This window comes from Narcine bancroftii, chromosome 14, assembly GCF_036971445.1.
Source record: "Narcine bancroftii isolate sNarBan1 chromosome 14, sNarBan1.hap1, whole genome shotgun sequence".
NCBI lineage: Eukaryota > Metazoa > Chordata > Chondrichthyes > Torpediniformes > Narcinidae > Narcine > Narcine bancroftii.
Genome location: NC_091482.1, coordinates 19,344,798 through 19,369,514, shown reverse-complemented (window position 1 = coordinate 19,369,514; position 24,717 = coordinate 19,344,798). Strand labels below are relative to the sequence as shown.

The 24,717-nt window shown below is 39.4% G+C and overlaps 1 protein-coding gene across 4 annotated transcripts in view; it reads right to left on the bottom strand.

Annotated features, from left to right (window-relative positions):
• Window positions 1-1,679: 1,679 nt before the first annotated feature.
• The window catches only part of LOC138749175 (rab effector Noc2-like), a 124,966-nt gene continuing 101,928 nt past the window's right edge, over window positions 1,680-24,717 (bottom strand). For all 4 annotated transcript variants that reach the window (XM_069910197.1, XM_069910194.1, XM_069910196.1 and 1 more), the window contains 3 exons: window positions 6,854-6,967; window positions 4,864-4,986; window positions 1,680-2,369 (listed from right to left, as the gene is read on the bottom strand). In XM_069910197.1, coding sequence (XP_069766298.1) covers window positions 2,359-2,369; window positions 4,864-4,986; window positions 6,854-6,967 — 248 coding nt within the window. In that variant the 3' untranslated portion in view covers window positions 1,680-2,358. The remainder of the gene's footprint in view (window positions 2,370-4,863; window positions 4,987-6,853; window positions 6,968-24,717) is intronic.

The window sequence follows — 24,717 nt, the reverse complement described above, 5'->3', positions numbered from 1 at the left end:
CCCTGACAGACAGCACGGCATTTGAACCCTGGTCCTCTCCCAATTGCTGGCGTTGTAAAGACATTGCACTAACCACTACGCCCAAATGTGCCGCTGCTTTCTCCAACAACTGAGGGAACATCCCATCCAGACCCAGGGACATCCTTTTGTGTATGCTGCTCTATCCTACATCTCAAAAATTTCTTATTTTACTGTAGCCATTCAATGACATTCAATCAAATCCTACGTAAATCTTTCACATTGATAAGTGCCCAGAACCAGGCGAGATGTACCTCAGGTTACTACAGGAAGCAAGGAAGATGATTACTGGCAATGATCTTTGCATCCTCCCTCACCACAGGGAAGGTAATGAAAGATTGGAGAATGGAAAATGTAGGCCCCTTGCTGAAAAAAGATAATAGAGAGAATCGTGGAAATTATAGACCAGGGAATATTGCTTCAGTGGTGGGCAAACTATCAGAGAGGGTTCTTATGGACAGGAATTATGTGTATTTGGAGAAGCATAGTCTTCCCAGGGATCGTCGGCATAGCTTTGTAAAGGGCAGGTCATGCCTTACGTCCCTAACTCAGCTTTTTCAGGAAGTGACTAAAAAATGAAGATAAGGCAGTAGTTCAGGTGTATTTCAGTAAGGCATTTGACAAGGCTCCCCATGGTAGATTCATTCAGAAAGTAAAGAGACATGGGATTCATGGAAACTTGGCTTTGTGGATTCAGAATTGGCTTGCCTGCAGAAAGCAGAGGGTAATAGTAGATGGAGCATATTCTGCCTGAAAGTCAGTGACTCATGAAATTCTGCAGGGATGTGTTCTGGGTCTCCTGCTCTTAATGAATTTGGTAAATAATTTGGAGGAAGAAGTTGAAGGACGGTTCAGTAAGTTTGTAGATGACGTGAAGGATGGAGGTGGTGGGAGTATTGTAGGTTGTCATCGGTTGCAATAGGATATGGACAGACTGCAGGGTTGGGTGCAAAAATGTCAGGTGAAGTTCAAGCCGCAAAAGTTTCAAGTGATGCATTTTGAAGGTGGAGTACAGGGTTAATGGCAGGATTCTTCACAGTGCGGACAGAGGGTCCTTGGGGGTCCAAATCCATAGATCTCACAACATTGCCGCGTAGGTCGTTAAGAAGGCTTATGGTATGCTGGCCTTCATTAATCAGAGAAAATTTGTTTAAGGTGAGGGCAAGAAAGTTTAGAGGAGATATCAGTGGACTATATATATGCCAGAGGTGGTGGTGGAGGCTGATACAATAGGGACATTTAATAGACTCTTAGCAGACTCATGGATGCAATAAAAATAGAGGGTCAGGACTTTATATAGGTTAGCACAACATCGAGGATCAAAGGGCCTATTCTCTGCTATAATGTTCTGTTTTAAAGTGCACTTCTACATTATTAAGGAATCTTATAAGAGTGATTTCACAATAAACTTTGGAATCCATTATGAATTCTTTGATTAATTAAAAATCAGAAATGTTTAAAATAAACCTTAAAGGAGTAAACAGAAACAACATGTGCACCCAACCCCAACCCACCAATTTTCCCTTGCAACCGCTGCAACCGTGCCTGCCTGTCCCGCATCGGACTTGTCAGTCACCAACGAGCCTGCAGCAGACGTGGACATACCCCTCCATAAATCTTAGTCCGCGAAGCCAAGCCAAAGAAGAAGAAGAAGAAGTGAATATATTGCATTTTAAACATTTATTTCAGTACACATAATTGAAATAGTTTACTTGAGCATCACAAGGAGCAATTAGAAGATAGTAAGCATGGGCTAGACCATAAATTACCACGGCATCCCAATCTAACAAATGTAATTACAACTGCCACACCATCCAACCCACAAAATCAGATTTTAGCTCCAACAACATCCCTTCTTAGTGAAGTGCACAGTCGATAGAGCTCATTTTGCACTTTAGTCACCAAAAACGGCTCCTTGCTTAAGCTCAGCAGGCCCGCCATTTATTTTTGACATTTGACCTGGTGCTCTTATGGGTCTCAGTAACTAGTTGTATCCCAACTTTCACAACAACAAACTGTGGGATTTAATGATGGGTCTAAGAACTATTCTAAGTGGAGATCTTATGAATGAAGTAGATTAGATAATTAGAACATAGAATCAGCTATGAATTACGACTACAAAGATTATTCCCACATCCAGCGAGGTGCAGTAAATGAACACACCAGAGCTGAAGCTGTCTGGTTAAAAACAAAATGACTCTAGTACATGTATCAAGTTAGATATTTCTTTTTTTCGAATGACATCAGACTCCACAGCTCCAACCCGGACATCTTGGGAAGGAGAAATGGGCAATCCTTCGATGATAAGAGATTGGGAGGATGCCTGGATCCTGTACCCACTCAATGCCAACCTGTAGCAGACATAAAGAAATTCAATTTAAAACAATTTACAGAGCATTTATTACACCTGATAATTTAAAGGTGCATCAGATCATTCCCCTGCTGGAAGGGCCATAAGCAGAAAATAAACTTTTTTCTGAAAAGTTATACTGCTTCCTAAAAGGAAGTGTGGAACAAATTAAAGGCAAAAAAAAGCAATATTCTCTGTTGAATTTTTGATTGTGGATTTATTTATATTATAGTCTGCTGGTGCCATAAAAACAAAATAGAAGAGCCAATATCATAACTGATAATGTAATAACGTTAAAAATTTTGGTCTACCATATGCAAAACTCCACGGTGGTTTCGTTTCACGTGAGATGAGAAGTTGAACCATTTTAAAATATACAATTCAATATGCGTTTGAAGAAGTTCTCACTGTAGGGCTGTAATATTCGGAGTATTTTAGTTTAATGTTCTTATTATTAGAACTACAGTAAATATTCCACTATGTTGAATGGGTCAAATGGACGAGTGATGGTCACATTAATTGACCTTTTTTTTATTGGGATATACTTATAAATGTTCCTGCCTTTACAGTGAAGGCAGATTCAATGAAACTTTGATTGCAGGACCATTTTAAAAGAACTTGGATTAGTTCCTGACTAAAATTGTACACACGCATTTTCCTTTGCATTACCAAGAAACCATGAACTCCACATTTCAATATATTTACAGTCAGAGGTTATAATTAGCACTTATAAATAAATCACATTAATAACATTTGTCATGTCATATTGTCAATGGCGAATTCACATGAGAGAAACCCTAAACCATCAATGACAAAACTGGGTTTGATGACTGTTACTAATGACATTGTTAAATAAAGACAGACAGGTGATGTTGAAGAAAACAGTGATCAAAAAGCAAATTTAAAATTTTTTTTTTGCCTTCTGTAGCATAGGACAAGCCACATTGAGCTATGAAGAGAGCCTGCACCAAAACGCTGACATACACTACACAGATGAATTATTGCACCAATTAAGTATCCCTGTAGACTACTAGGAAACAATAGAATTATTTCAGATACCAGTATGCTGCTTACAAACTGATTTGCTGCAGAGATCTTGGCTCAAAACGTACTTCTTTGAACTCCACACTGAATAATGTGGTAGACTTCTCCAGAGTGCTTGCGTGAAACAGGAGTATCCGTAGTTGAGCTTCTTGGTAACGTTTATTCAAGTTTGCATGATCAAAATACGGAACATTCTGGATAGTATGAGTTAACAACTTTTATTAATGATTGTGTAATGTGAATTGTTTTAAACAATTTGAGAAAACCACTCTGATCAATAGAAACCAATGCAGAAAAAAGCTTATATGAAGATGATAACTTTTGAATGCCTAGTTTCCAGAAAACACCTTTTCCTCATGACTGTTTTAAGCTCCTTACCATTTAACATATGCAGTTTACCTTAGCAGGTGTATAAAGTCAACCAAAAGATTTATAGACTTGGTTTAAATAGATGTGTACACTGTATGAACGTGTTTGAAACGATGTAATCAATGATCTATCAAACTACCAAGCATGTCTATATCTTATTAGGATTTGCATTTTTTCAAATGTATTTTTTTGTTTATTAAAAAAAGAATTTCTGAACTATATCAACTGCAATGAAATGTCAGCAAACACTAGAGCCATTCAAGGGGGACAGCATTCTGCTGGATTAGTGTTGGTTTCAGTGGGAGAAAGTCTCTTTTGCTAATACCCGCCTTCAACCAATTTGTTAAGTTGATGCTACACTACTGTTTAATTAAACGGTTTTTAAACATATCATCCAAACAATATCACTGATGACAACACAAGCTGCTTTTCAGGGCTTACGACTCTATTCTTCGTCCACAATAACATTTATGTCAAAACTAAATCAAACACTCCAGAGATCATTCTGCACTTTCAAGAAAAATTAAAATTTGCTCCAGGGTTACTCAATAAACCTGGGAGGTGGGGTAACAAGCTTTGTTTATTGGAGCCAAGCCTGCTTACTCAATCTTTAACATCTCTTTTCAACTAATAAGATTGACAATTTCATACATGTCAATTTAATGAAACAGCAATCACAATGTAAGCAAACATCCATCAGAAAATGAGATCGTGAGAGTACATCATGAGGATTCTCCAGAAATTTCCCCATGTTAAATTAAAAACAATTTCTCCACTGAGGACAATGGATGTTTACATATAGATTTGTAAATTACTTTGAAAAAGCGATTCTGTTTATTTTAATTGTCTTACTCTGCAGTTTTAAAAAAAACTTTTATTGCAACACAAAACTCAAAAAAAAACTTTCAGTTATGGCCTTTATAATTTCCACATTTTTTTCAAGGTATATTTTTGGAATAAACGGACAATGGTTAATTTCTTCAAACTGAAGGTAAGCAGTGCTGAAATATTAAAGCCTATATTTCCATCCCCCCCCACCCCCCATTAGAAAGAACCAAGAAAGTAAAGTTTGTGGTACTAACCAAGCAAATTCTTGCCAGAATTATTCTTGCTGCCATCACCAAGGCTCTCTGTAGTAGGTAACCCTCTTCCATGCACAGTACCAAGTTTGGAGAGACCCCCAGAAGATGTCACATGGTGGCTGCCTGTAATATTATCAGTGGGACCATGGTTAGAAGGTGTAACACGATCACCAGACAACTGTGGAGGATATACATAGTCATTTAAAATTAGTAAAAACAGTTTTAGCCACCAGGTATCCAATGGACATTTTACCCAGACAGCACACATGTTGTGCATGGCCTGTAATTAAAACAGGAAATGCTAGAAATACTCATAAGGTTAGGCAGCTTCTGTGGAAGGATGATGAGGTCCATGGTCTTGCGTCACCTGAAATTTTAATTCTGTTTCTCTCCCCAGATGCCACAAGACAGGCCGATAATTTCTAGCTTTTCCTGTTTTCGTTTCAGATTTCCAAATCTGAATTATAAATACATGGGTGGAACAGTTAGCGTAGTAATTAGTCCAATGCGATTACAGCAACCCAGGTTCGAATCTGGCGCTGTCCGTAAGGAGTGGGTTTCCTCTCACCATCCGAATCGTACCAGGGTTGTAGGTTAATTGGGGATTTTGGGTGGCACAGGCTAGAACACCAAAAGGGATTGTATGTTTAAATTTAAATCTTAAATAGAAGACGAATGCTGAGATGCAGATGAGTTAAATTCCTGTGTTAGTTAATCTCTTTAGAAATAAAACTATAAATAATAAAACTTCCTTTGAGCATTTTATACCTTCTCAGTTCTAGTATCAGTCCTAGAATCTTTTTTGTATAATCAGTGCTTATACTTTCTGCGAAGAATGTGGAGACAAGGACTGGCCCTGGTATTCTAACTGTGATCTATTCGACTACCATTGAATGTTTGGGAAGAACATTCGACGTGATTATGACAAATGTTTCTCTCAGCACTTATTTACAAATTTATTCCATCTTGGAAAAGTAATCTCCATGGACCAAGTTTCCTTGTGCTCATTTCCATTAAAGTGAAATATGCAAAATTAATTAAAATGAATGCAGAGTGTGAACTGTTGGTTTGATCATATAGCATTCCATCTAATTGAAGCTTCACAGTTTCTCATTTTGGTAGATCTCAAAGATGGAGCCAAGTTGTTTATTTGCTCTGCCATTTGTACTTAACTGCGAAATTGGGCGGCACGGTAAGTGTAGCAGTTAGCACAACCCCTTTACAGCGCCAGCGATCAGGACCGGACCGGGGTTCAAGTCAGGCATTGTCTGTAAGGAGTTTGTACAAACTCCCCATGTCTGCGTGGGTTTTCTTCAGGGGCTGTGGTTTCTTCTCACCGTTCAAAATGTACCGGCCATGTAAATTAATGCGGTATAAATTGGGCAGCATGGACTGTTACCAAAATGGCCTTTTACTGGGCTGTATGTCTAAATTAAATTAAAATTATATTAAAAAATTAAACAATAAAGGGTTAGCATATTAGGAACATCTGTTGGCTCTTGGACTGTACTCGTTAGAGTACAGAAGGATGGGGGAGGCGGAGGTGGAAACTACAATTTCAAATGCTGAAAGGTCTGGAAAGAGTAGATGTGGCAAGGATGTTTCCCTTGGTGAGGAGTCTAGGACAAAAGGGCACATCCTCAGGATAAAAGGACATGAACTTAAATCTGAAATGCGGAAGCATTTCTTTAATCAGAGTCTGTGAAATGTTGCCACAGTGGCTGGGTATATTTAAAGCAAAGGTGGACAGATATTTGATTAATTGGGGCATCAAGGGTAATGAGGAGAAAGTTGGGGAGCGGAGCTGAGTGGGACAATGGATCGGCTCGTGATTAGAATAGTAGAGCAGACTTGATGGGCCAACTTCTACTCCTATATCCGTAAAATTAACAGCAGGAGAATCATTTGTCAAAGATTTTCTTTTGAAGCACTTATTTTCTGATGAAAGCTAATTCATTGGAGCAACCAATTGCACCTTTTAGTTTCCTACCTGATTCGTCCTTCTGTTTTCTCGTCTTGTAATCTGTCGAGCTGCCAGCAGAAACTTTGTCATCTTGACTTGATGAACTGCAATCAGATTCACTTTCACTGTCACTGGAGACAACTAAAACATAAGCAAAAGATTAATGGCTTTTCTGATTGTGCTTTGTATACTTGTGCAGTAAAATTGCATTGTACAGATTATTCAGATGGTTCAAATTATTAAGATATTGTGGTTGAAAAGTAGAGCTTGAAATAATTAAATTCACTTTGATTAGGGATCTTTCCCACAGATTCCATAGTATATTAGAAGAGTATGCAAATTTGTTCCCAATGTAACAATACTCAAAAGCATTAGTCAAAATACAAATTTTGCGGCCTATGATCAACAGTAACCATGAGGAGTTGCAGGCTCCTGGGACGTGGAGGTCTGGTGCAGGGCACCAGAAAACAGGGAGACCACCCCCCATTTGAGAAGGAGAAGCAGAGGAGATGACCTATGGGACGGTGACCTTGGAGGCAGACCTGTGAGGGGCTCTTGAGGCTGAAGAACACACAGGCAGTGGACTGCGGGTACTCACGTAGGATGCGTGGCTGGCAACTTCGGTGAAAGGACTCGCAACAGGCTAAAGACTGCTCGAGACTGGCTGAAGGGGCATCAGGTATCAGAATCAGGATGCGGGAGGGTACCGATGGCACTGAAGGCTTCCTGATGTGTCAGAGGTTTGGATCTGGAGCTCGGGTTCTTGATGGATTGGACAGAAGGCATGTGAGGCTCCAGGAGTGCTGGAGGTGCAGCAGTGGACATTCAAGAACTTGAGGGAACACACTTTTGTTTCTCTTTCTTTGGCTGTAAGGGGCGTTGGACAATTTTTGCTGATAGCAAATACTTGTCTTCCTTACAGTAGACTAAAGGAATCTTTATGTAATATCACATTTTCTACAGGATCCACTCCTAGTTAAGAACACGAGCTGGATTCCCTAAGGCAATTGTGATTGGGGCATGGCTTGTTGATGTGTCCTTCACCACACGGCTGGGTGGGAGGAATGTCCTGGCTTTGCATCACCAAGTGATCTTTTTTCAATATTCATGATCATGGATTTTCCCCATAACTGGAACACTTATGGGTGAAGCCTCTTGCTAAATGTGACCCCTCGCTTTCAGGTTCAATCCTGACCTCAAGTGCTGAGTTTACACATTCTCAGCACGTGGTCCTTTTTCTCCCACATCCTTTTCTTTTTTTAAAGATATTTTTATTGAATCTTGCAAAAATACAAAAATTAAACAATACAATTATATATTGAAGTACAAATTACAAGAAAAATTTTAAAAACGTTAATTCGAAACCTCGACCACTTTCCAAGGAAGGGGAAAAAAATTAACGTGGGTAATCAAGTGGTGACAACCCAGAAATAGACAGCAGTTTATAACAACTCTAAAACTTTAGATTGTGGTAATGGTCTATAAAAGGGCCCATGTTCCCACATCCTAAAGACATGGTGGTAGGGTAAAACCCGTTATCAGAAATTCAAGTACTGGCAGCCTCAAGCAACTGGCAAAAAAAAAATGCAGAAAATAAATAGGTATAGATGCTGATGCTACAATCAACAAAGAGGTAAAGGAGTCACAAGATGTGTAGCATCAGGTTCAGGAACAATTGCTACCCCTCAACCATCAGATTCCTCAACAACAAACTCATTTAAGGACTTTTTCTTCACAAATTATTTATTATTGAATATTTGTTTTCTGTACTGCCGTCCATTTGCTTCTAATTCCTTCTTTGTTTACATTTCTCTCTTTGTATATGTATCTATTATTGAGTACAGTTTTTTTGCACTACCGATAAGTAGAAATTCTGCCTGGTCCGCAGGGTTGTGTGCCACTTTAATTTTCTCCCACCACACAATTCCGTCCTCCTCGAAGGATCAGATAATGGAGAGGGTCAAGAACTTCAAATTCCTGGTTGTCAACATCTCCAAGGATCTGTCCTGGGGCATCCACGACAATGCAATAATGAAGATGGCTCACCAGCGACTGTATTTTATGAGGTGTTTGAGCAGATTTGGTATGCCACCAAAGACTCTTGAAAACTTCTACATGTGTCCCATGGAGAACATTCTGACTGGTTGCATCACTGTCTGGTACGGATGTGCCAACACTCAGGACAAGAAAAAACTCCAGAGGGTTGTTAACTCAGCTGTGACATCACAGGCACCAGACTTCACTCCATCAAGGACATCTACAAGAAGCAGAGTCTTTAAGAAAGCGGCCTCTTAAGAAAGGCTGTCCCCTCAGCCCTTTATTTTTTAATCTGGTATTAGAACCCATTGCAATTGCACTCCATAATTCAAATGAGATTCAAGGTATTAGTAGAGGAGATGAGGTACATAAAGACTCTCTATATGCAGATGATCTTTTAGTCTATATTTCAGATCCTGCTAATTCTATACCCGCAATGCTCTCTTTACTATCAGATTTTGGGAGTTTTCTGGATATAAACTAAATTTTCATAAAAGTTAATTATTCCCAACAAACTCACATGATCCTATTTATGATAACGTGCTATTTAAGATTGTTAAAGAATATTTTACTTATTTTCAATAGAAAATTTAAAGATTTGTTTAAATTAATTTTTTTTCCTTGATTAGATTTTGTGAAATTATCTTTTACCAGATGGTCTCCACTGACTTTGTCTTTGGTTGGTCGTATTAATGCTGTTAAAATGATATTACCTAAATTTTTATACCTATTTCAAGCTGCCTGAATTTTTATTTTCAAATCTTATTTTGATAAAATTGATTCTAAGATTTCATCTTATATTTGGAATGTTAAGGGTGCCAGATTGAATAAGCTTCACTTACAGAACCTAAGAAGGATGGTGGTATGGCCTTAGCGAATTTGAGATTTTACTATCGGGCAGTTAATATTCACTATATCATATTTTGGATTGATAAATTTGATCATCCATTCTGGGTAGATATGGAATTGGAATTTGTCCAGAATTATTCCTTAGCTTCATTTTTAGGACCAGCATTATCTTTTAGACCATCTAAGATCAGTAAGTATATTTCCAATCCAATTATTAAATATTCATTACGTATTTGGTTTCAATTTTGAAGGTTTTTTGGACTAAAAAATTTTGCTAATTTTTTTTTAAAACACCATCAACTCTTGACCAAACCTTCCTTATTTGGAAGATTAAAGGAATTATCCCTTCTGTAGATTTATTGATGGTGGTTTGATGTCTTTTGAACAACTTTCTACCAAAAATAACAACATACTCCTGAATATGGTAATGTCTAATTATCTAACGTTTTGTATTGAGGACTGGAGAACGCTGTTTCATTGGGTTGTAATTGTGCAATCAGATGACAATAAACTTGACTTGATTATCACAAACTCATGGAAATGCTTCCTATTTCCCTTCTGCAATCCACTAGTATCATGGCTACCAGTTTTTTCAAACATTCTGTCACTGAATATCAAAATTCAATAAGATTCAAGATTCAATTTGCTGTCATCGTAATAAAACAGTGTCATATTACATGAAATTGCTTTTGTCTGCTGTAAGGCAGACAGATTCACCATTAGCAGAAATTGCCTCAAGCGCCTCTTACAGTCAGAGAAAGAGAGCAAAAGAGAGTGTGTCCCCCCCCCCCCCCAGAGTCACTGAGTGTCGGTAGATTCACCTCCAGCGCTTCCGCAGCCACACAGAGTCCAGTCCAAACCATCGGCAACCCGAGCTTTAGTGGCGTCGGCAACCCCTCACATCCCTCCAGCTTTGAGCCAGTTTCTATCAGTCGACAGTGTGAGTCCCCGAGACACCAGCAGCCCGCTGCATGCGTAGATCTTTCAGCCACAGAGCCCCCTCACTGGTCCGCACCATGGTCACCGTCCAATGGATCGACTCCTCTGCCTATCCTTCTCAGACTGGGGTGATCTCCCCATTTTCTGGTGCCCTGCGCCAGTCTCCACTTCCCTGGAGTCTGCAACCCCTCATGGCAGTGGCCAAATTATAGGTGCTGCCATCTTGGGTGCAGGCCCCGCAGTTGTGGGATTTTAAATAAAATTATTGTCGGCTTCTTTAACGGGCCGTTCAAAGCCTGTGTAGAGTGAATGGCAGTTAACTGTGGTTGGACCCCACCGGAGCACTGCGTCTTTGCACCTCGGTCTCTGTGGGTCCACGCCAGCTCTGCTGTTACAGCACCTCCGCCAAATCACGTGAGATCTTTCTGTGCACTAAATGTTTGATGATATTAAGTCATCCTGTGTAGCACTGGCAACAAGTTGTGTCTTTAAAATTGAGTTACAGAAAAAGAGTAAAAATCTGCAAATCTAGCAACAAAGAAATAGACGTTTAAGCATTAATATCCCCTGCAGCAATAACAATGAAAATGAAAATTGCTATAATACTGCTATCTACTCTTTGCTTGATGTCTGATCAGTAATGTGTTTGTTATAGGCCACAATTGTGTCAATTGCTTGACCTAAACCTTCAATGGATTGTTAATTGTTCCTCTTTCAGGTTGTATCAGAGACCAGATCCAAGCTGATAACAGGATCCATCAAAGAGTACTAAAAGACCTGAACCAATTTGCAATGTCCATTATATCAGGACATCAAATGCATGTCACCAAGCCAGATGAAGTCCAGGAAATCATCCTTCAGCTCAAATCAATACAAGCAATCTGTATCATGAGAGCTGGATGATCTATAATGTTGCAAACATGGAATGAATTGATGATCACTCACAGAAATTATCTGGATCTATCTTGCACTGCAGGCTATGGCCTGTGCCTAACTGGGTTGAACACCACACAACAGGCATTCCTATCCCCTTCACAAGTGAAAAATAAAAGTATCACCCTGCTTGGAAATGTTCTGAAACACAATTCATTTATTACAAAGTCAACCGAAATCCATTATATCTTCACACAGAATGGACAGATCCTGTTCGTCAATCAACTTCTGGTTCCACCGAATAGGTTACCAAAGATAATCCTCACTTCCAACACTATCAGTTGCTTTATGCACTCTATTGAAATAAAATAATCCCTTTTCATTTATTTCCAGAAAGCACCTTGTGCCCCCTGATCCTTAGATTGTAGCTTCCACTGTTCCAATCCACCTACTCCAGGTAGAATATGAAAAATGGGCGAGTTGGAGTGGGATTGGGCCAGTAGAAACACTTCCATAACTCTTACAGTCCAACCACTAAATATGTTTTGACTGAAACTTAAGTTTGTGAAGCTGGATTAATAGTAATGTATGTGTTGACCAACTTATCAACGTGTTCAAGGATATCTTCAACATCTCACTCTGGCAGGGTGTGGTATCCACCTGTTTCAAACAGGCATCAATTGAAATGGTGCCCAAGTAGAGTGTGGTAACCAGCTCAAATGACTATTGACCAGTGGCACTCACATCAACAGTGATGAAGTGCTTTGAAAGGCTGGTGATGTAGCATATCAGCTCCTGACCGAGCAGTGACATGGATCCATTCCAATTCGCCTATCATGGTAACGGGTCTATGATGGATGCCATCTCACTGGCTCTACACAAAGCCCTAGAACACCAGGACAGGAAAGGTGCATACATCAGGATGCTCTTTATCAACTACAGTTCAGCATTTAACACCATCATCCCCTCAAAACTGATCAGCAAACTCCAAGACCTGGGACTCAACACCCCACTGTGAAAGTTGGATCCTTGATTTCCTCACCTGCAGACCACAATCAGTGAGGATTGGTAAGATCATCTCCTCTACAATCTCCATCAGTACTGGAGAACCACAGGGCTGCGTTCTTAATTCCCTGCTCTACTTGCTTTACACCGATTACGGTGTGGCTCGGCACGACAATAACACCATCTACAAATTCACTGACGATATACCACGGTAGTGGGTTGTTTAAAAAAAAAGGGGTCGAGTCAGCACACAGGAGGGATATTAAAAATTTGTCCAAATGGTGCATCAACAACAACCTCACACTCAATGTCACCAAAACCAAGGTGTTGATATTTAACTTCAGGAAGGGAAAACCGGATGTGTACGATACAGGGATCATTGGGGGATCAGAGGTGGAGAGCGTGAGCAAATTTAAGTTTGGAATCAGAATTTATTGTCGTGAACAAGTCATGAAACTTGGTGTTTTGCGGCAGCGTCTTAACACAAACATTCATATTATGAACCATCTTACAACAATAAAATATATAAAAAAATTAAAATAGTAGTGCATGAAAAGTTCTTGGGAGTCACTAGTTCAGAGGATCTTTCCTGAAGGCAACACACTAATGGCATCATAAAGAAAGCACGTCAGTGCCTCTACTTCCTCAGGAGTTTGCGGAGGTTTGGTATGACAGCAGAAACCCTGACAAATTTCGACAGATGTGTGATGGAAAGTATGCTGACCAGCTGTATCATGGTCTGGTATGGGGACACCAATACCTCTGAGCAGAAAGCATTGCAAAAGTCCCAGGACATCACAGGTAAAACCCTCCCCACCATCAAGAGCATCAACAGGAAACACTGCCGTCAGAGAGCAGCAGAAATCATCACCACCTTTAAAAGAAAATTTTATTTTTTAAAAAAGGATCCACACCACCCAGCGCATGCTCTGTTCTCACTGCTACCAGAAGGAAAGAGGTGTAGGTGTCACAAGACTCGCACCACCAAGTTCAGGAATAACTGTTACCCCTCCACCATCAGATGTCTCAACAACAAACTCAATCAGGGACTCTTACTTTTGCATTTTATTGTATCCTTACCCTCTCTATTGCACAGTCAGTTGTTTATATTAGTTTAGTTGTTTACATTGTGTTCAGTTTTTTTTGCACTACCGATAAGTGGTAATTCTGCCTGACCCGCAGGAAAAAAAATCTCAGGGATGTATGACATACTCTGACAATAAAGCTGAAATCTCAAATATTAAATCAATAAAAGTGTATTATAAACCTGTCTAACAATGTAAAATAACAGCACAGCAAACAAAGCTAACAGCATACCTCAGTCGCCATTTTACAAGAGCTGATGAACAGTGAAGTCTCAGCACTCCGCTGCGAGGTCCATCCTCCCAGACTGTCTGCCGCCGGCTCTGTACAGGCTTTAAGTGGCCCGTTAAAGGAGCCGAGAGTACCTCAAGTGGGTAATTCGCTTTGAAAATATTGTGGCAGCATCATTCCACTGGTCAGTGGGATGATTGGTAAAGGACTACTGGGGCAGTAAGCTCAGATTTGGGGTAGTCTTAGACAGCGAGTGCAGCTCAAACCCTACATCATCAGCGGAAATTCTGGGGGTTGCCTTATATGCCAACATATAGGGCAGGTATAATGCTTAACAGACCTTTGGACAGTTAAGTGGATAGGAAGGTCTAACTATAGAGATAAGGGTTGAAAAGAGAGTCCTATTTGTCTGCTACGACAAGTTGGGCTTAAGGGCCTATTTCTTGTGCTGTTAAACTCTATGACACTGTGCCTCTTTGCTTAGGAATACTATATATTTAAATGTAGCATTGTAATAAAAATCATAATCGTTTATGAAGAAAAAATATCCTAAAAACAGTAAATGAGGAACAGGGCATTTTGTTCACTTAAATGTGAAAATGCACAATTGTTCCAATTTACACTGTTCAAGCTTCCAATTTATTATTTTACATATGTAGCATATTAAAATAATCAATTTCTAGAATAAGGCAAATATTTTTAATTCATCTAACAATAATTTACCCAAAACTGCAACTGGACATTAAATGACAAAAACTTGCATTTATGAATTTTGTATTCGTTCAATTTCCAATATCAAACCAAACCTGCGAAGTAATTTATCAAAGAGATGGCATTTTTCAGCAGTTTATTTTTTGACCATAATTATACAATGCAAATGTACATTAAGCACTCACAAAAGCAGACTTATGGTTGAAAATTTTGGTGCACAAATACACTGCACAATGTAAAACCCCTGGTGTTCGGCACCTATGCGGATTGGTAGATGCCAGATAAGTGAATTTTCCAGTTGCTTGAGATTGCATGTTGCAAGATTGATGGACTAACATCAAAGGGCGCCAATTACTGTACATGCAAAAAAACTATCACCAGTAGGTTTATGTACGTAGAGGAATCCAACTGAATTCCAACATCATGAAAGATTACATGTGGAAGTGTTTATAAACAGCGAGGATGGTTGTAAAGGCAGCTGAACATGTGGAAAATGAAATTCAATGCTATTAACTGTGAGGCTTTCTACAATGGACAGACATGAGATACAATGACACTTCTACTTTCAGGCCTGTCAGCTTTATTCTCCTTATCTATTCTATCAAATGTGCTGGTATCTCGCTAACTGTAGCCATACTATGCATTGATTAATGACAGCATTCTTGATCCTGAATCCATACGATGAACAGGTAATAACCATCCTACAGTTTAAATACATCTACTCGGGTAATGCTACTTCACAGGAAATCGGACACGCAGCCTTCCTCTCTTCTGGTGAGTAAATAGTGATCTCATCGACACAAGGATCCAGTGAGGATTGAGGTGATGTGTGATGGTGCCTGTGAGGGCAGGTCCTGAACAAACTAGGGAGAGCATTACAGCCCATCGATGCTGAGAGCTGCATGCTGGCTGGTACAGTGAGTTTGGACCATTGCTGGGGACCGGTAGCTGCTGCTCCATGTATTGACGGATGGCTCGGCCTCTCCCATCAACTCCTGTTGCACATCAAAAGGAACTGCCCTCCTTGACTGCCGTTGATTACCTACGCAGATCTCAGATCAGAGATTTCTCTGTGGTAACTAGTTCAACAGACACAACTGCCACTGAAACTTGTTGCCATAGAAAAATCACCAGGCAGCCATAACACATTGCTCCAACTTTAATCATTTCATTGCTATGGGGGTATCAGCAGGGGGCTGACCCTTCATCCAGGTTCCTAACACAGCGTTAGGAAGCCCACGGTTTATGCCAGTTCCCAGACACCAATACATACATTAGCACATTTCTGAATACATGATGCAACAATGATCTCTCGATTGCTTCAAACTTCTACTAGCAACAAATAACTGACCAAGAAATGAAATCGGCTTCCTAATGCCACAACAGCTGATTTGGTCTCGCCCAATGGGAGATATTTCCTTTGTTCTACCCATTTTTCTGCAGCTAAAAGCAACTTGTTTTCTCTCTTTCTCAGTCCTGTCAAAACACTATTCAACTCACTGTGGTAGGGACTGCTTTTCCATGAAAAGTAATCGAATGTCTTGCAATGCATTTTACCCTGTCGAGGTGCAATCTGCAGCACTTTGCCAGACCAACAGAGAATACATTGGTGTTGAATGAAAGCCCTCTGAAAGTATTGATATACACCTGGAAATATTCCCAGAAAGTCAGTTCAAACATTTACACACACATTTTTCTGAAAGAAAGTCAGCTGCCAAAATGAAAATACCACAAACGCTGCAGATAAAGTTATTTGATTAAAAACAAATAGTTCGTGTAAATCAACGAGCATCGAAATAACTGAATTTGCAGCATAATTTTTCATAAATGATTGTAAATAGATGAATCTGTACCAATCAGAGCAGATGGAGGCAGAGTTAAATGTTCAGAACACATGGCCTACCCAGACCTATAACTTCCATTTTTCCCCAACTCTCCAGAAGGGGTTCTGCATTAAAATTGCTGAACGAAACTGCTTTGCTCCAAATTTCACTCATCTTTTAAGTCAACTGTTATTTGAATGTCACCAATCTTGGTAAACCTGGCAGTTCGTGAAGCAGATTAAACAGGCAATTTGCAATTCTTGTGGGCAAGCAGTAGTCAAAATGTTATTCCACTTCCAAATTTCCTTCCAAGAGGTCAAAGTGCTAGACAGTTAATTCTTGCCCAATCTCCTCATCCCATCGCCACAGACCAGAATCCTCATCCCTCTCCCTCCTGCTTCTTCTTCTCTCTAACAATCAGTCAATGGTTGGCTGTAGCCAGGAACCTTTGGCAACACCCAAATCAAGTCCTACACCTCAAAGTCAGTACTTTTGTCCTCCTCCCAAATTCTCCCATTCAACAACCAATTACTGTCAACTCCTCTTGCCCACACAACTATTTTTCTGCCTCACAGTAGTTATCAGAATCTCAGTTATAATGCACACACATGTAGCAGTAATTCACACCCAACAGGGTCCCACAAATAGTTTATCGAACAAGTACTCTGGGCATGTTCATCACAGCTAAATAAACTTTAATGTACTGCAGCGCTGTTTTTTTTTAATTGAAATTACACCACATATTGGTTGGGCCTTTTTCATTTCTATTCAATGTAAATTATTCTTCACTCCATATGACAGCCCTGTGCTGGAATCGCAATAATTGAATAATATTCAGTTTGACATGGAAAATTATTAATAATCTGCTGAATAACAACAAAAGCTTAGAAATGTGCATCCTTCAACTGCAGAGAGCAGAAATGCTACCTTGGGATATTGTTCCATGATACGTTTTCTAGAAATGTATAAGTCACAGCTTTAATTGTTGCATATATTAGTACGCAGGGCGCTTGTCAATTATATTTTATTCATAATCACTGATTTTTGCGATACTTTTTAGATAATTCAATCTGGTTTTTTACCTCTCAACTCTGGGCCAAAATGAAACGCCTCCAAATTTTGCACTGTGCGTTTTTCAGGATTCACAACGGATTTTTGCACAGGTGTTGTGAAAGCAAGCGCCAATTAGCCACAAATCCATTAACCTTCACAACTCAGACAGGCATGGGTCTGGGGGGGGGGGGGGAAGAAGTTTCTCTCTTCCCGTTGGATAATGCGTTAAGCCACATTCAATTTCTAACCTTGACAGGTTAATGGTTTCATTTTGTATTGACAGGTGGTAAAAGTCATCACCAGAGACAGGGAATAACCTTGTCTTTTTTTTTAATTGTCTTTTTCAATCCCTCACAAAATGCAGAAATTTGTATTGATGGCTTGCGAAGAAGCACTTTCTTCCTTACGTCTTTGGCATTGTGACCTATCTGACTAGCCACCAGCATTCTGTGTAAGGTTTTGTGAATGTTCAATTCGACTATCATAAAACAAAAAACAATTTAGTTCAGAACTCCACCATCATGAAAACATCAATCCTGGGAGGCCTAAGGGGTCGGTGGGAAGATCTGCATTATTATGAAATACGACTAGAAGAATCACATCGACTCTCCAGGATAGTTTCTATTTTGTTAGGCATCCTTTAGCATTCATATGAGCTGCTTCAAAATTGCATTAATTTACAAGGGTTCTGGCACTAAATGGAACAGTCACTGCTGGTAAAAGAAACATTCACTAAAAGCATTATCCTGCGCATGACAAATTGAAGTTGTAGAGTCTGGTAAATTTACTTCCATTTCAATTTCTGTCAAGGTTATTGTATTAGGGACAAAAGTGGTGCGAGTGCATCAGTTAAATGGGCAAAGCAAGGAGGAAGAATTATGCTTATTAACTCTTTAGTGCTTTGGCATAGGCGGGTCACCAACAGAGGCATGGCCGGATCACTCTGTTGCTTTCAGACACGGAGTGACAGACAAGTGCCCTCCGTACCTTAAAGTTATACACAGTGATATCCTAGAATGCAAATGTTGGGTTAGCACCTGCTGTCCCCACACGAGGTCAAATTTATTCCAACAAGCACACCCAAAAATAAAACATAAAATATTACACTCCCAGAAGAAAGAGAAACATGATGCTGAGTTGGATAAATAAATACAGCGATTATTTTACTCCCCCTGTCAACACCTCATTTCATCTTAGAACCCCCAGTAAAATTCAGTACAGTGATAAAACTGGTTCCTCTCTCACCACGGGAACTACAGGATACAAGTGAAATTCAGGCCTTTTATGAGCAGTGTTCTGCACAGTATTTTGAGTGTTAGTGTGGAAATGCCTCCAAAAATCTCTTAAATTGTCAGCAACCAAATATTGCGGATTGATCTCAACAAACTCTTCATCAGAAATTCAATTCCAATCTTTACTAGATAAAATATATATGAGTTACACTTAAGATGGTGTTACCTTTGAATATGTAATGATACGTTTTAGTGAAATTTGGCTGCAAAAGTGAGTGATTCAATGAATAACATTCTACAATTCAAAACCAGACACTGAGAAATTTGTTATGTCGATAATAGGGAATTGCAGATTACAGAGCCTTTTCTTGCCTCCGTGATTCAACAATGCTCACCCGGTAACACTCTCCACTGTGAGAGGAGTCATGATTCAAGTCCCAAAGCATTGCGGGAGAACAACACAGGAACAGGCACTTTGGCCCAGGCGACTGTATTGAACATTATGTCCAAATTGCCTGTAAAGTAAAATTCTGCTGCTTGTACCCCTTAGATGTGCCTTCATATTCATGCATCTATCTCGAAACCTTTAAAGCATTACTGTTCACAACAGCTTCCATCACTATTCCGAGCAGGCCTGTTTTAGGCACCTCCTACTATGCAAAATATTTATCCACACATCTCCCTTAAACTCTTCCCTCTCACATTAAAGACATCTCCTGCATTTTCCCCTAGGGAAAAGATTCTGACTATCTACCCTATCAATGCCTCGCAAGATTTCATACACTTCTCAGCTTAAAAAGAAAATCAAGCCTGGTGTTCCAGAGCACAACACTGGCAATGTGCTACGCTGTTGGAGAGGTTGTGATTCAGTTGAGAAATTATGCCAAACTTAGGATGCTCTCTCAATTAAGCATAAAAGATCACACACACAATTTAGAAGAGAGGTAGAGATTTTTTGCAGCTGTTAGGCTGATATTTATCCAATCCTGAGGTCTGGAAAGGTGTTATAGAAAACTGAACATGCAGAGATAGGCCATTCAATCTCTCAAAACTGCAACAATTTTTAATAAAGTCATGGTTGATTTGATAGTGAACTTGCTGTGGCAAGCCAGCACCCCCATTTCTGCCTCAGAAATAGTTGACTTCCAGCACCCTTTCAGAAAGAGAGTCCCAAAGACTCACAGTGCTTTAAGGGAAAGAAAATACTTCAGTTAGGTCTTAAATGGATGATTATTCTAAACAATGATCTCTGGTTAAAGATTCTCCAACTGATAAAAAGATAACTTTAATTAATCTTGTTTCCCATTATTCCCATTAATCAGCCATGATCGTATTGAATGGTGGAGCAGGCTCGATAGGCCATTTTTGGCCTACTCCTGTTCCTACTTCCTATGTTCCTATTCCACAGATTCATCATTTAAAGTGCACGTGGTTAGCTTTGTTCAATTTTATTTAGTGCCTTTGGAAACTGCCAGTTTCTCGTTTTAAAATTCTGCCCAACCTTCTGAATTGCCATCTGTCTTTGTACAATTAAGTTTTCTTTCTATATATTTATTATTCTGCCTTTGTAGATAAGCACAGATGGTGATCTCTTCTCTTGTAATATTTCTTTCTTTTCAGAATTCATCTATTCTGAAAGATTTTTACTCGACTATAAGCTGTTTACACCCAGACACCGTAACCTTTCCGCATATCTCCAACGAACTCCTGTAATTTCATCCATTGGTCATATTACTTTGAGGTGGCCTACACACCTTGACCATTTGCACAATGGATTTCCTGCCTTTATCATTAATCAATTCATCCCAACCACTTCTATGCTCTGGTTTCCTGAAATAAGGTCAACCTTCTCCATTGCACCAAGATCATTAAGGATCGCCTTGTGATGGATTTGTGCTAATATTAATCTTTAGGTATGTAATATTTTTTATATATAATTAATATATATATTTTAATTAGTAAAGTTATTTTGTGGATATGGACACAGGGACACACACAATTACACACTCAGAGAATCCTTTGAAATGGCAGCTGGCAGATCTCGGAGACCGTTTGTCTGTTTAGTCATTGCTCTTCTGGAAGCCTGATTGTTTAAAGAGACAGCGTGACAGCAAATTCAAGCTGTAAACAGTAGTAAAAATCTTATAACTTTTCTGCATTGAAAACTCAAAACAATAGGTGTTTGATCAGAAACATCTGTGTACATGCACAGCCATTCTGCTGGCTGGTCTCAGCAGACAATTTGGAGTCATATCCGCTCATACTTTTGGTAGAGATGAAATTTCAAAGACAGCAATGATGTCATGTCACATGCTTAAAGACATTTTCAGAGAACATATTAATGAAACAGATACATTTTGAAATCAGAAGAAGGTGCTTGACCATCCTGTAAGTCACATAGGATTGAAATGCAGCTTGCTTTCTTCTTATGAAAAGGAGGAACACCAAAAAAAGTGGCTTTGAAGAACTTAGCCACTTCAGCTGTCTCCTTGAAAAGGGGACAGATTCATCGTGACGATTTCTACGTGGCCACTTCATGAAACCCTTGCCTGGGTTTGTGAAATCATCGCAAAAGAAAATCAAGTTCTGAAATTTCCATGCAAGAGAGGAAAATCATTTGTATGAAGAAACAATTCTTTGACAAAAACTCTACAAGAAATTTGTGAGTGTTTAGAAGTCTGATGCCTCACCCTTATTCCATCAATGCTTTTGAACAGCAGTAAAGACTTCAATGCAAAACGTTTCGGAAACTGAATTTTAAAATCAGAATTAAGCTTAAACTGTAATGGTTTGGGTTTTGCCACACACACACATATAGACATTTGCACATAGTAAGTTAGAGTTAAGTAAAAAGTGTTATGTTATTAATAATGAAAATTATTGTTTTTGAAAATACCATTGTCTTGGTGAATTTCTATTGCTGCTGGTCTAGTATGTAACACACCTCCATCTTTTGCGAGCTTCCAGTTCTCTTACTATTGCACCCTTCAATATCGTTTTAATCTGTCGTCCTTCATCCATTTCTGTGATCCTTCAGATCATATTTATTTGTGCTCTCACAAATGAAACAGCATGAAAACAAACCCTTCAGACCACCAAGTTTGTACTGGCTATCAACCATGTACAGTAAAACCCCTGTATCCATCACCTACATGTATTGGTAGATGCTGGATAAGTGTATTTTCTGGTTGCTTGAGACTTACTCTTACAATGTCTAACTAATACACGTGCATTAAAAATATAAACAGGTTAAAAGTCAAAAGACAGCCCAAAATTTAATTTGAAAGAAAAAAAATCTGTATTGCAGTCCTCAATTATGTAAAGTTCACTTTAATCAGGTAATTCCTGTAACTTGTTGCACAAACCACTATGTTATAATTAACTACACCCTCCCCTCTCCCAAGTTTACCGATAAAGCCTTAATAATATTCTAAAGACTCTTACTAAGCAAGGATAAGGAGACCCTTTAAGAGAGTCACCCCAATGGCGAGCAGCATCAACCAGCTCTTCATCCTGGGTGACGCCATTTTGTTCAAACACAACTTTATTCAAACAGCTGCTATGAGAAAAGCACGCTCAAGCCACTCCACTGGCTGAACACTTGCTCCCATCTTCACCAAAGGGTTGGGTGATCCCTCAAAGAAAACTCACTCTTACAATTTTAAACTTTTATTTCTTTTTATTCATTCGAATTATTTATTTATTTATTTTCCTCGATTTTTTTTTAACCAGTTGCTTGATTTCTGGATTTACACCAATCTAACATTTAATCCAATTTTGTTTTATTCTCCCCACAGTCTCAAGTCCACTTTTCATTGCTCACCTACATACTAGGGGGAATTAACAGTGGCCAATTGAGTACGTCACGTCTCTGCGATGTGGGAGAATACTGAAGCACCAGAGAAAATCATGCAGTTACAGGGAGAATGGGCAAACTCCACATAAGAGAGCACCAGAGGCCATTATTGATCCTGGGTCTTTGAGACTGATGCAACAGCTCGACTTGTTGCGACAGTGCTGCATTTACTGTAGCTTTGTCTTTTCATTATTTTATGACCTTTTGAATTGTACCCATATATTTCAGTCATGCAAGACATGCTTTCAATTTACAATGGAAAGAAGTGATCTTGAAGTAGACCATCAAACTAATTGCATGTAGTAGGTTGAACAGATCAAGCAGCTGCGCTAGGCTAACAAACTGCAAATGAAAAGCTGCAGAGGCTGGAAATCTGAAATTAAAACAAAATGCTGGAAACACTCTGCAGACCAGGCGACTGGTATGGAAAGAGAATCAAAGATTGTTTCAGGCCATCTGGTGAAGATGTCTGAACTGTTGTGTGTTTCCAGCATCTTTTGTTCACATTTAAATAAATGACAAACTCCAAGCTAGAAAAGGCAAGGATGAACAGACCCATTGTTTTGTTTGCAGGTAAAGACAGCAGAAACAATGAACATTCATGTTTTTGAGGACAGCCTTAGGACAGAGAATGCAGGTGGAGTCAGAACAAAGTGAAACCGAAGGGTTGCACCCCTATAGTAAGCACCATAAGTCTTGTAAAAACACAATGTTGGAGAAACTCAGCAGGTATTTTGTATAGCAAAGAGTGTAATGCTTCTACAGCACCAGCAGTTGGGACCAGAGTTTGAATCCCATGCTGCCTGTAAGGAGTCTGAATGTTCTCCCCGTGTCTGTGTGAATTTTCCCCGAGGCCTCCGGTTTCCTCCTACTGTTCAAAACATACCGGAGGTGTAGGTTAATTGGGTGTGAATTGGGCGGCACGGGCTTGTGGGCCTGTTACCATGCTGTGTGTCTAAAAAAAAATTCTTGGATTTCCTTGTCTACAAGTTCCAAAGGTTCACACATGGTGCCAGAAGGAAATTCCAGAATTCTGATACATTCTCATCTTCCATGCTTATAGCCCTCCGATCAAGGTGATTATTCTGCGCCAGCAAAATCTGGGAAGTGAATACGGAGGAGAAGGAACCTGTTGGCTGAAGGAGCAATTCGTAAAACACAGTTAATATTTGGTCAGAATTATCCTTGGAATTTCCTGAACCAGCTGTGATTGTTTCAAGGGGATGGTGAGGAATTTCTCAGATTTTTAGCTCTAAATTAGTCTGATGTTTTGAATCTCCCAGGGCACTGCAATACGGAGTGGAATTGGGCGGGCACAGTTAGCATAGTGGTCAACGAAATGCTGTTACAGTGCCAGCGACCAGGTTTTGAATCGTGTGCTGTCTGCAAGGAATTTGTACATTCCCCCATCTGTGTGGGATTCCTCCGGGTGCTCCAGAATGAGGGGTTGGAGGTCAATTGTGTATAATAGGGTGGCATGAGCTTGTGGGCCGAAAGGGCCTGTTGATGTGTAAATTAAAATTTTTAATCATTTTCCGTAAGTATGGGTAACAATAAATAATACAATCTTCTTGGACAGTAACAGGATCATTTTCCACCACATCAACGTTTTATTTGACTAGAATGCCAGCCAAGAATTGTTTCTTTAGCATCTGATTTCCAACCAAGCTCAATAAAGGGAAAAAAAAATGCCATCGCGTGCAATAATCAGTAAAATTTGGACAGGATATTGGAAATAATGAATTACTGTGTGCAAACTACAGGGGAGTTACCTTAAGCTGGAAACGGTCCAGAAAAGAGAATGTTATCAGGCTGAGCAGGCTTGAATTATAAAAAGCCAGATAGGCTGGGACTTTTCAAGATTGTAGGAGACTGAAGGGTACTTTAGAGGTTTATAAAATCATGAATTAAAGTAAATAATCTTTCAGAGGTGTCTAAAACTAGTTGGCCCAGATATGGGTGAGAGGAAACAGATTTTTTTTCCTTTGAAAAAGGTCCCGAAGGGCATATTTTCCAAAAATGATTTGATAAAACAATCTCACATAAAACCTAATCTCAGTCAAAATCAAAATACTAGTGTAAAATATGGATTCTACACCTCGGATTCATGCGAGCTGCTGCCTGGACAAAGAGTAAATTTTCATTTAATAGAGCAAATAAAGATTAGCAAAATAAAAGCCCTAAAACATTACTTCTTCC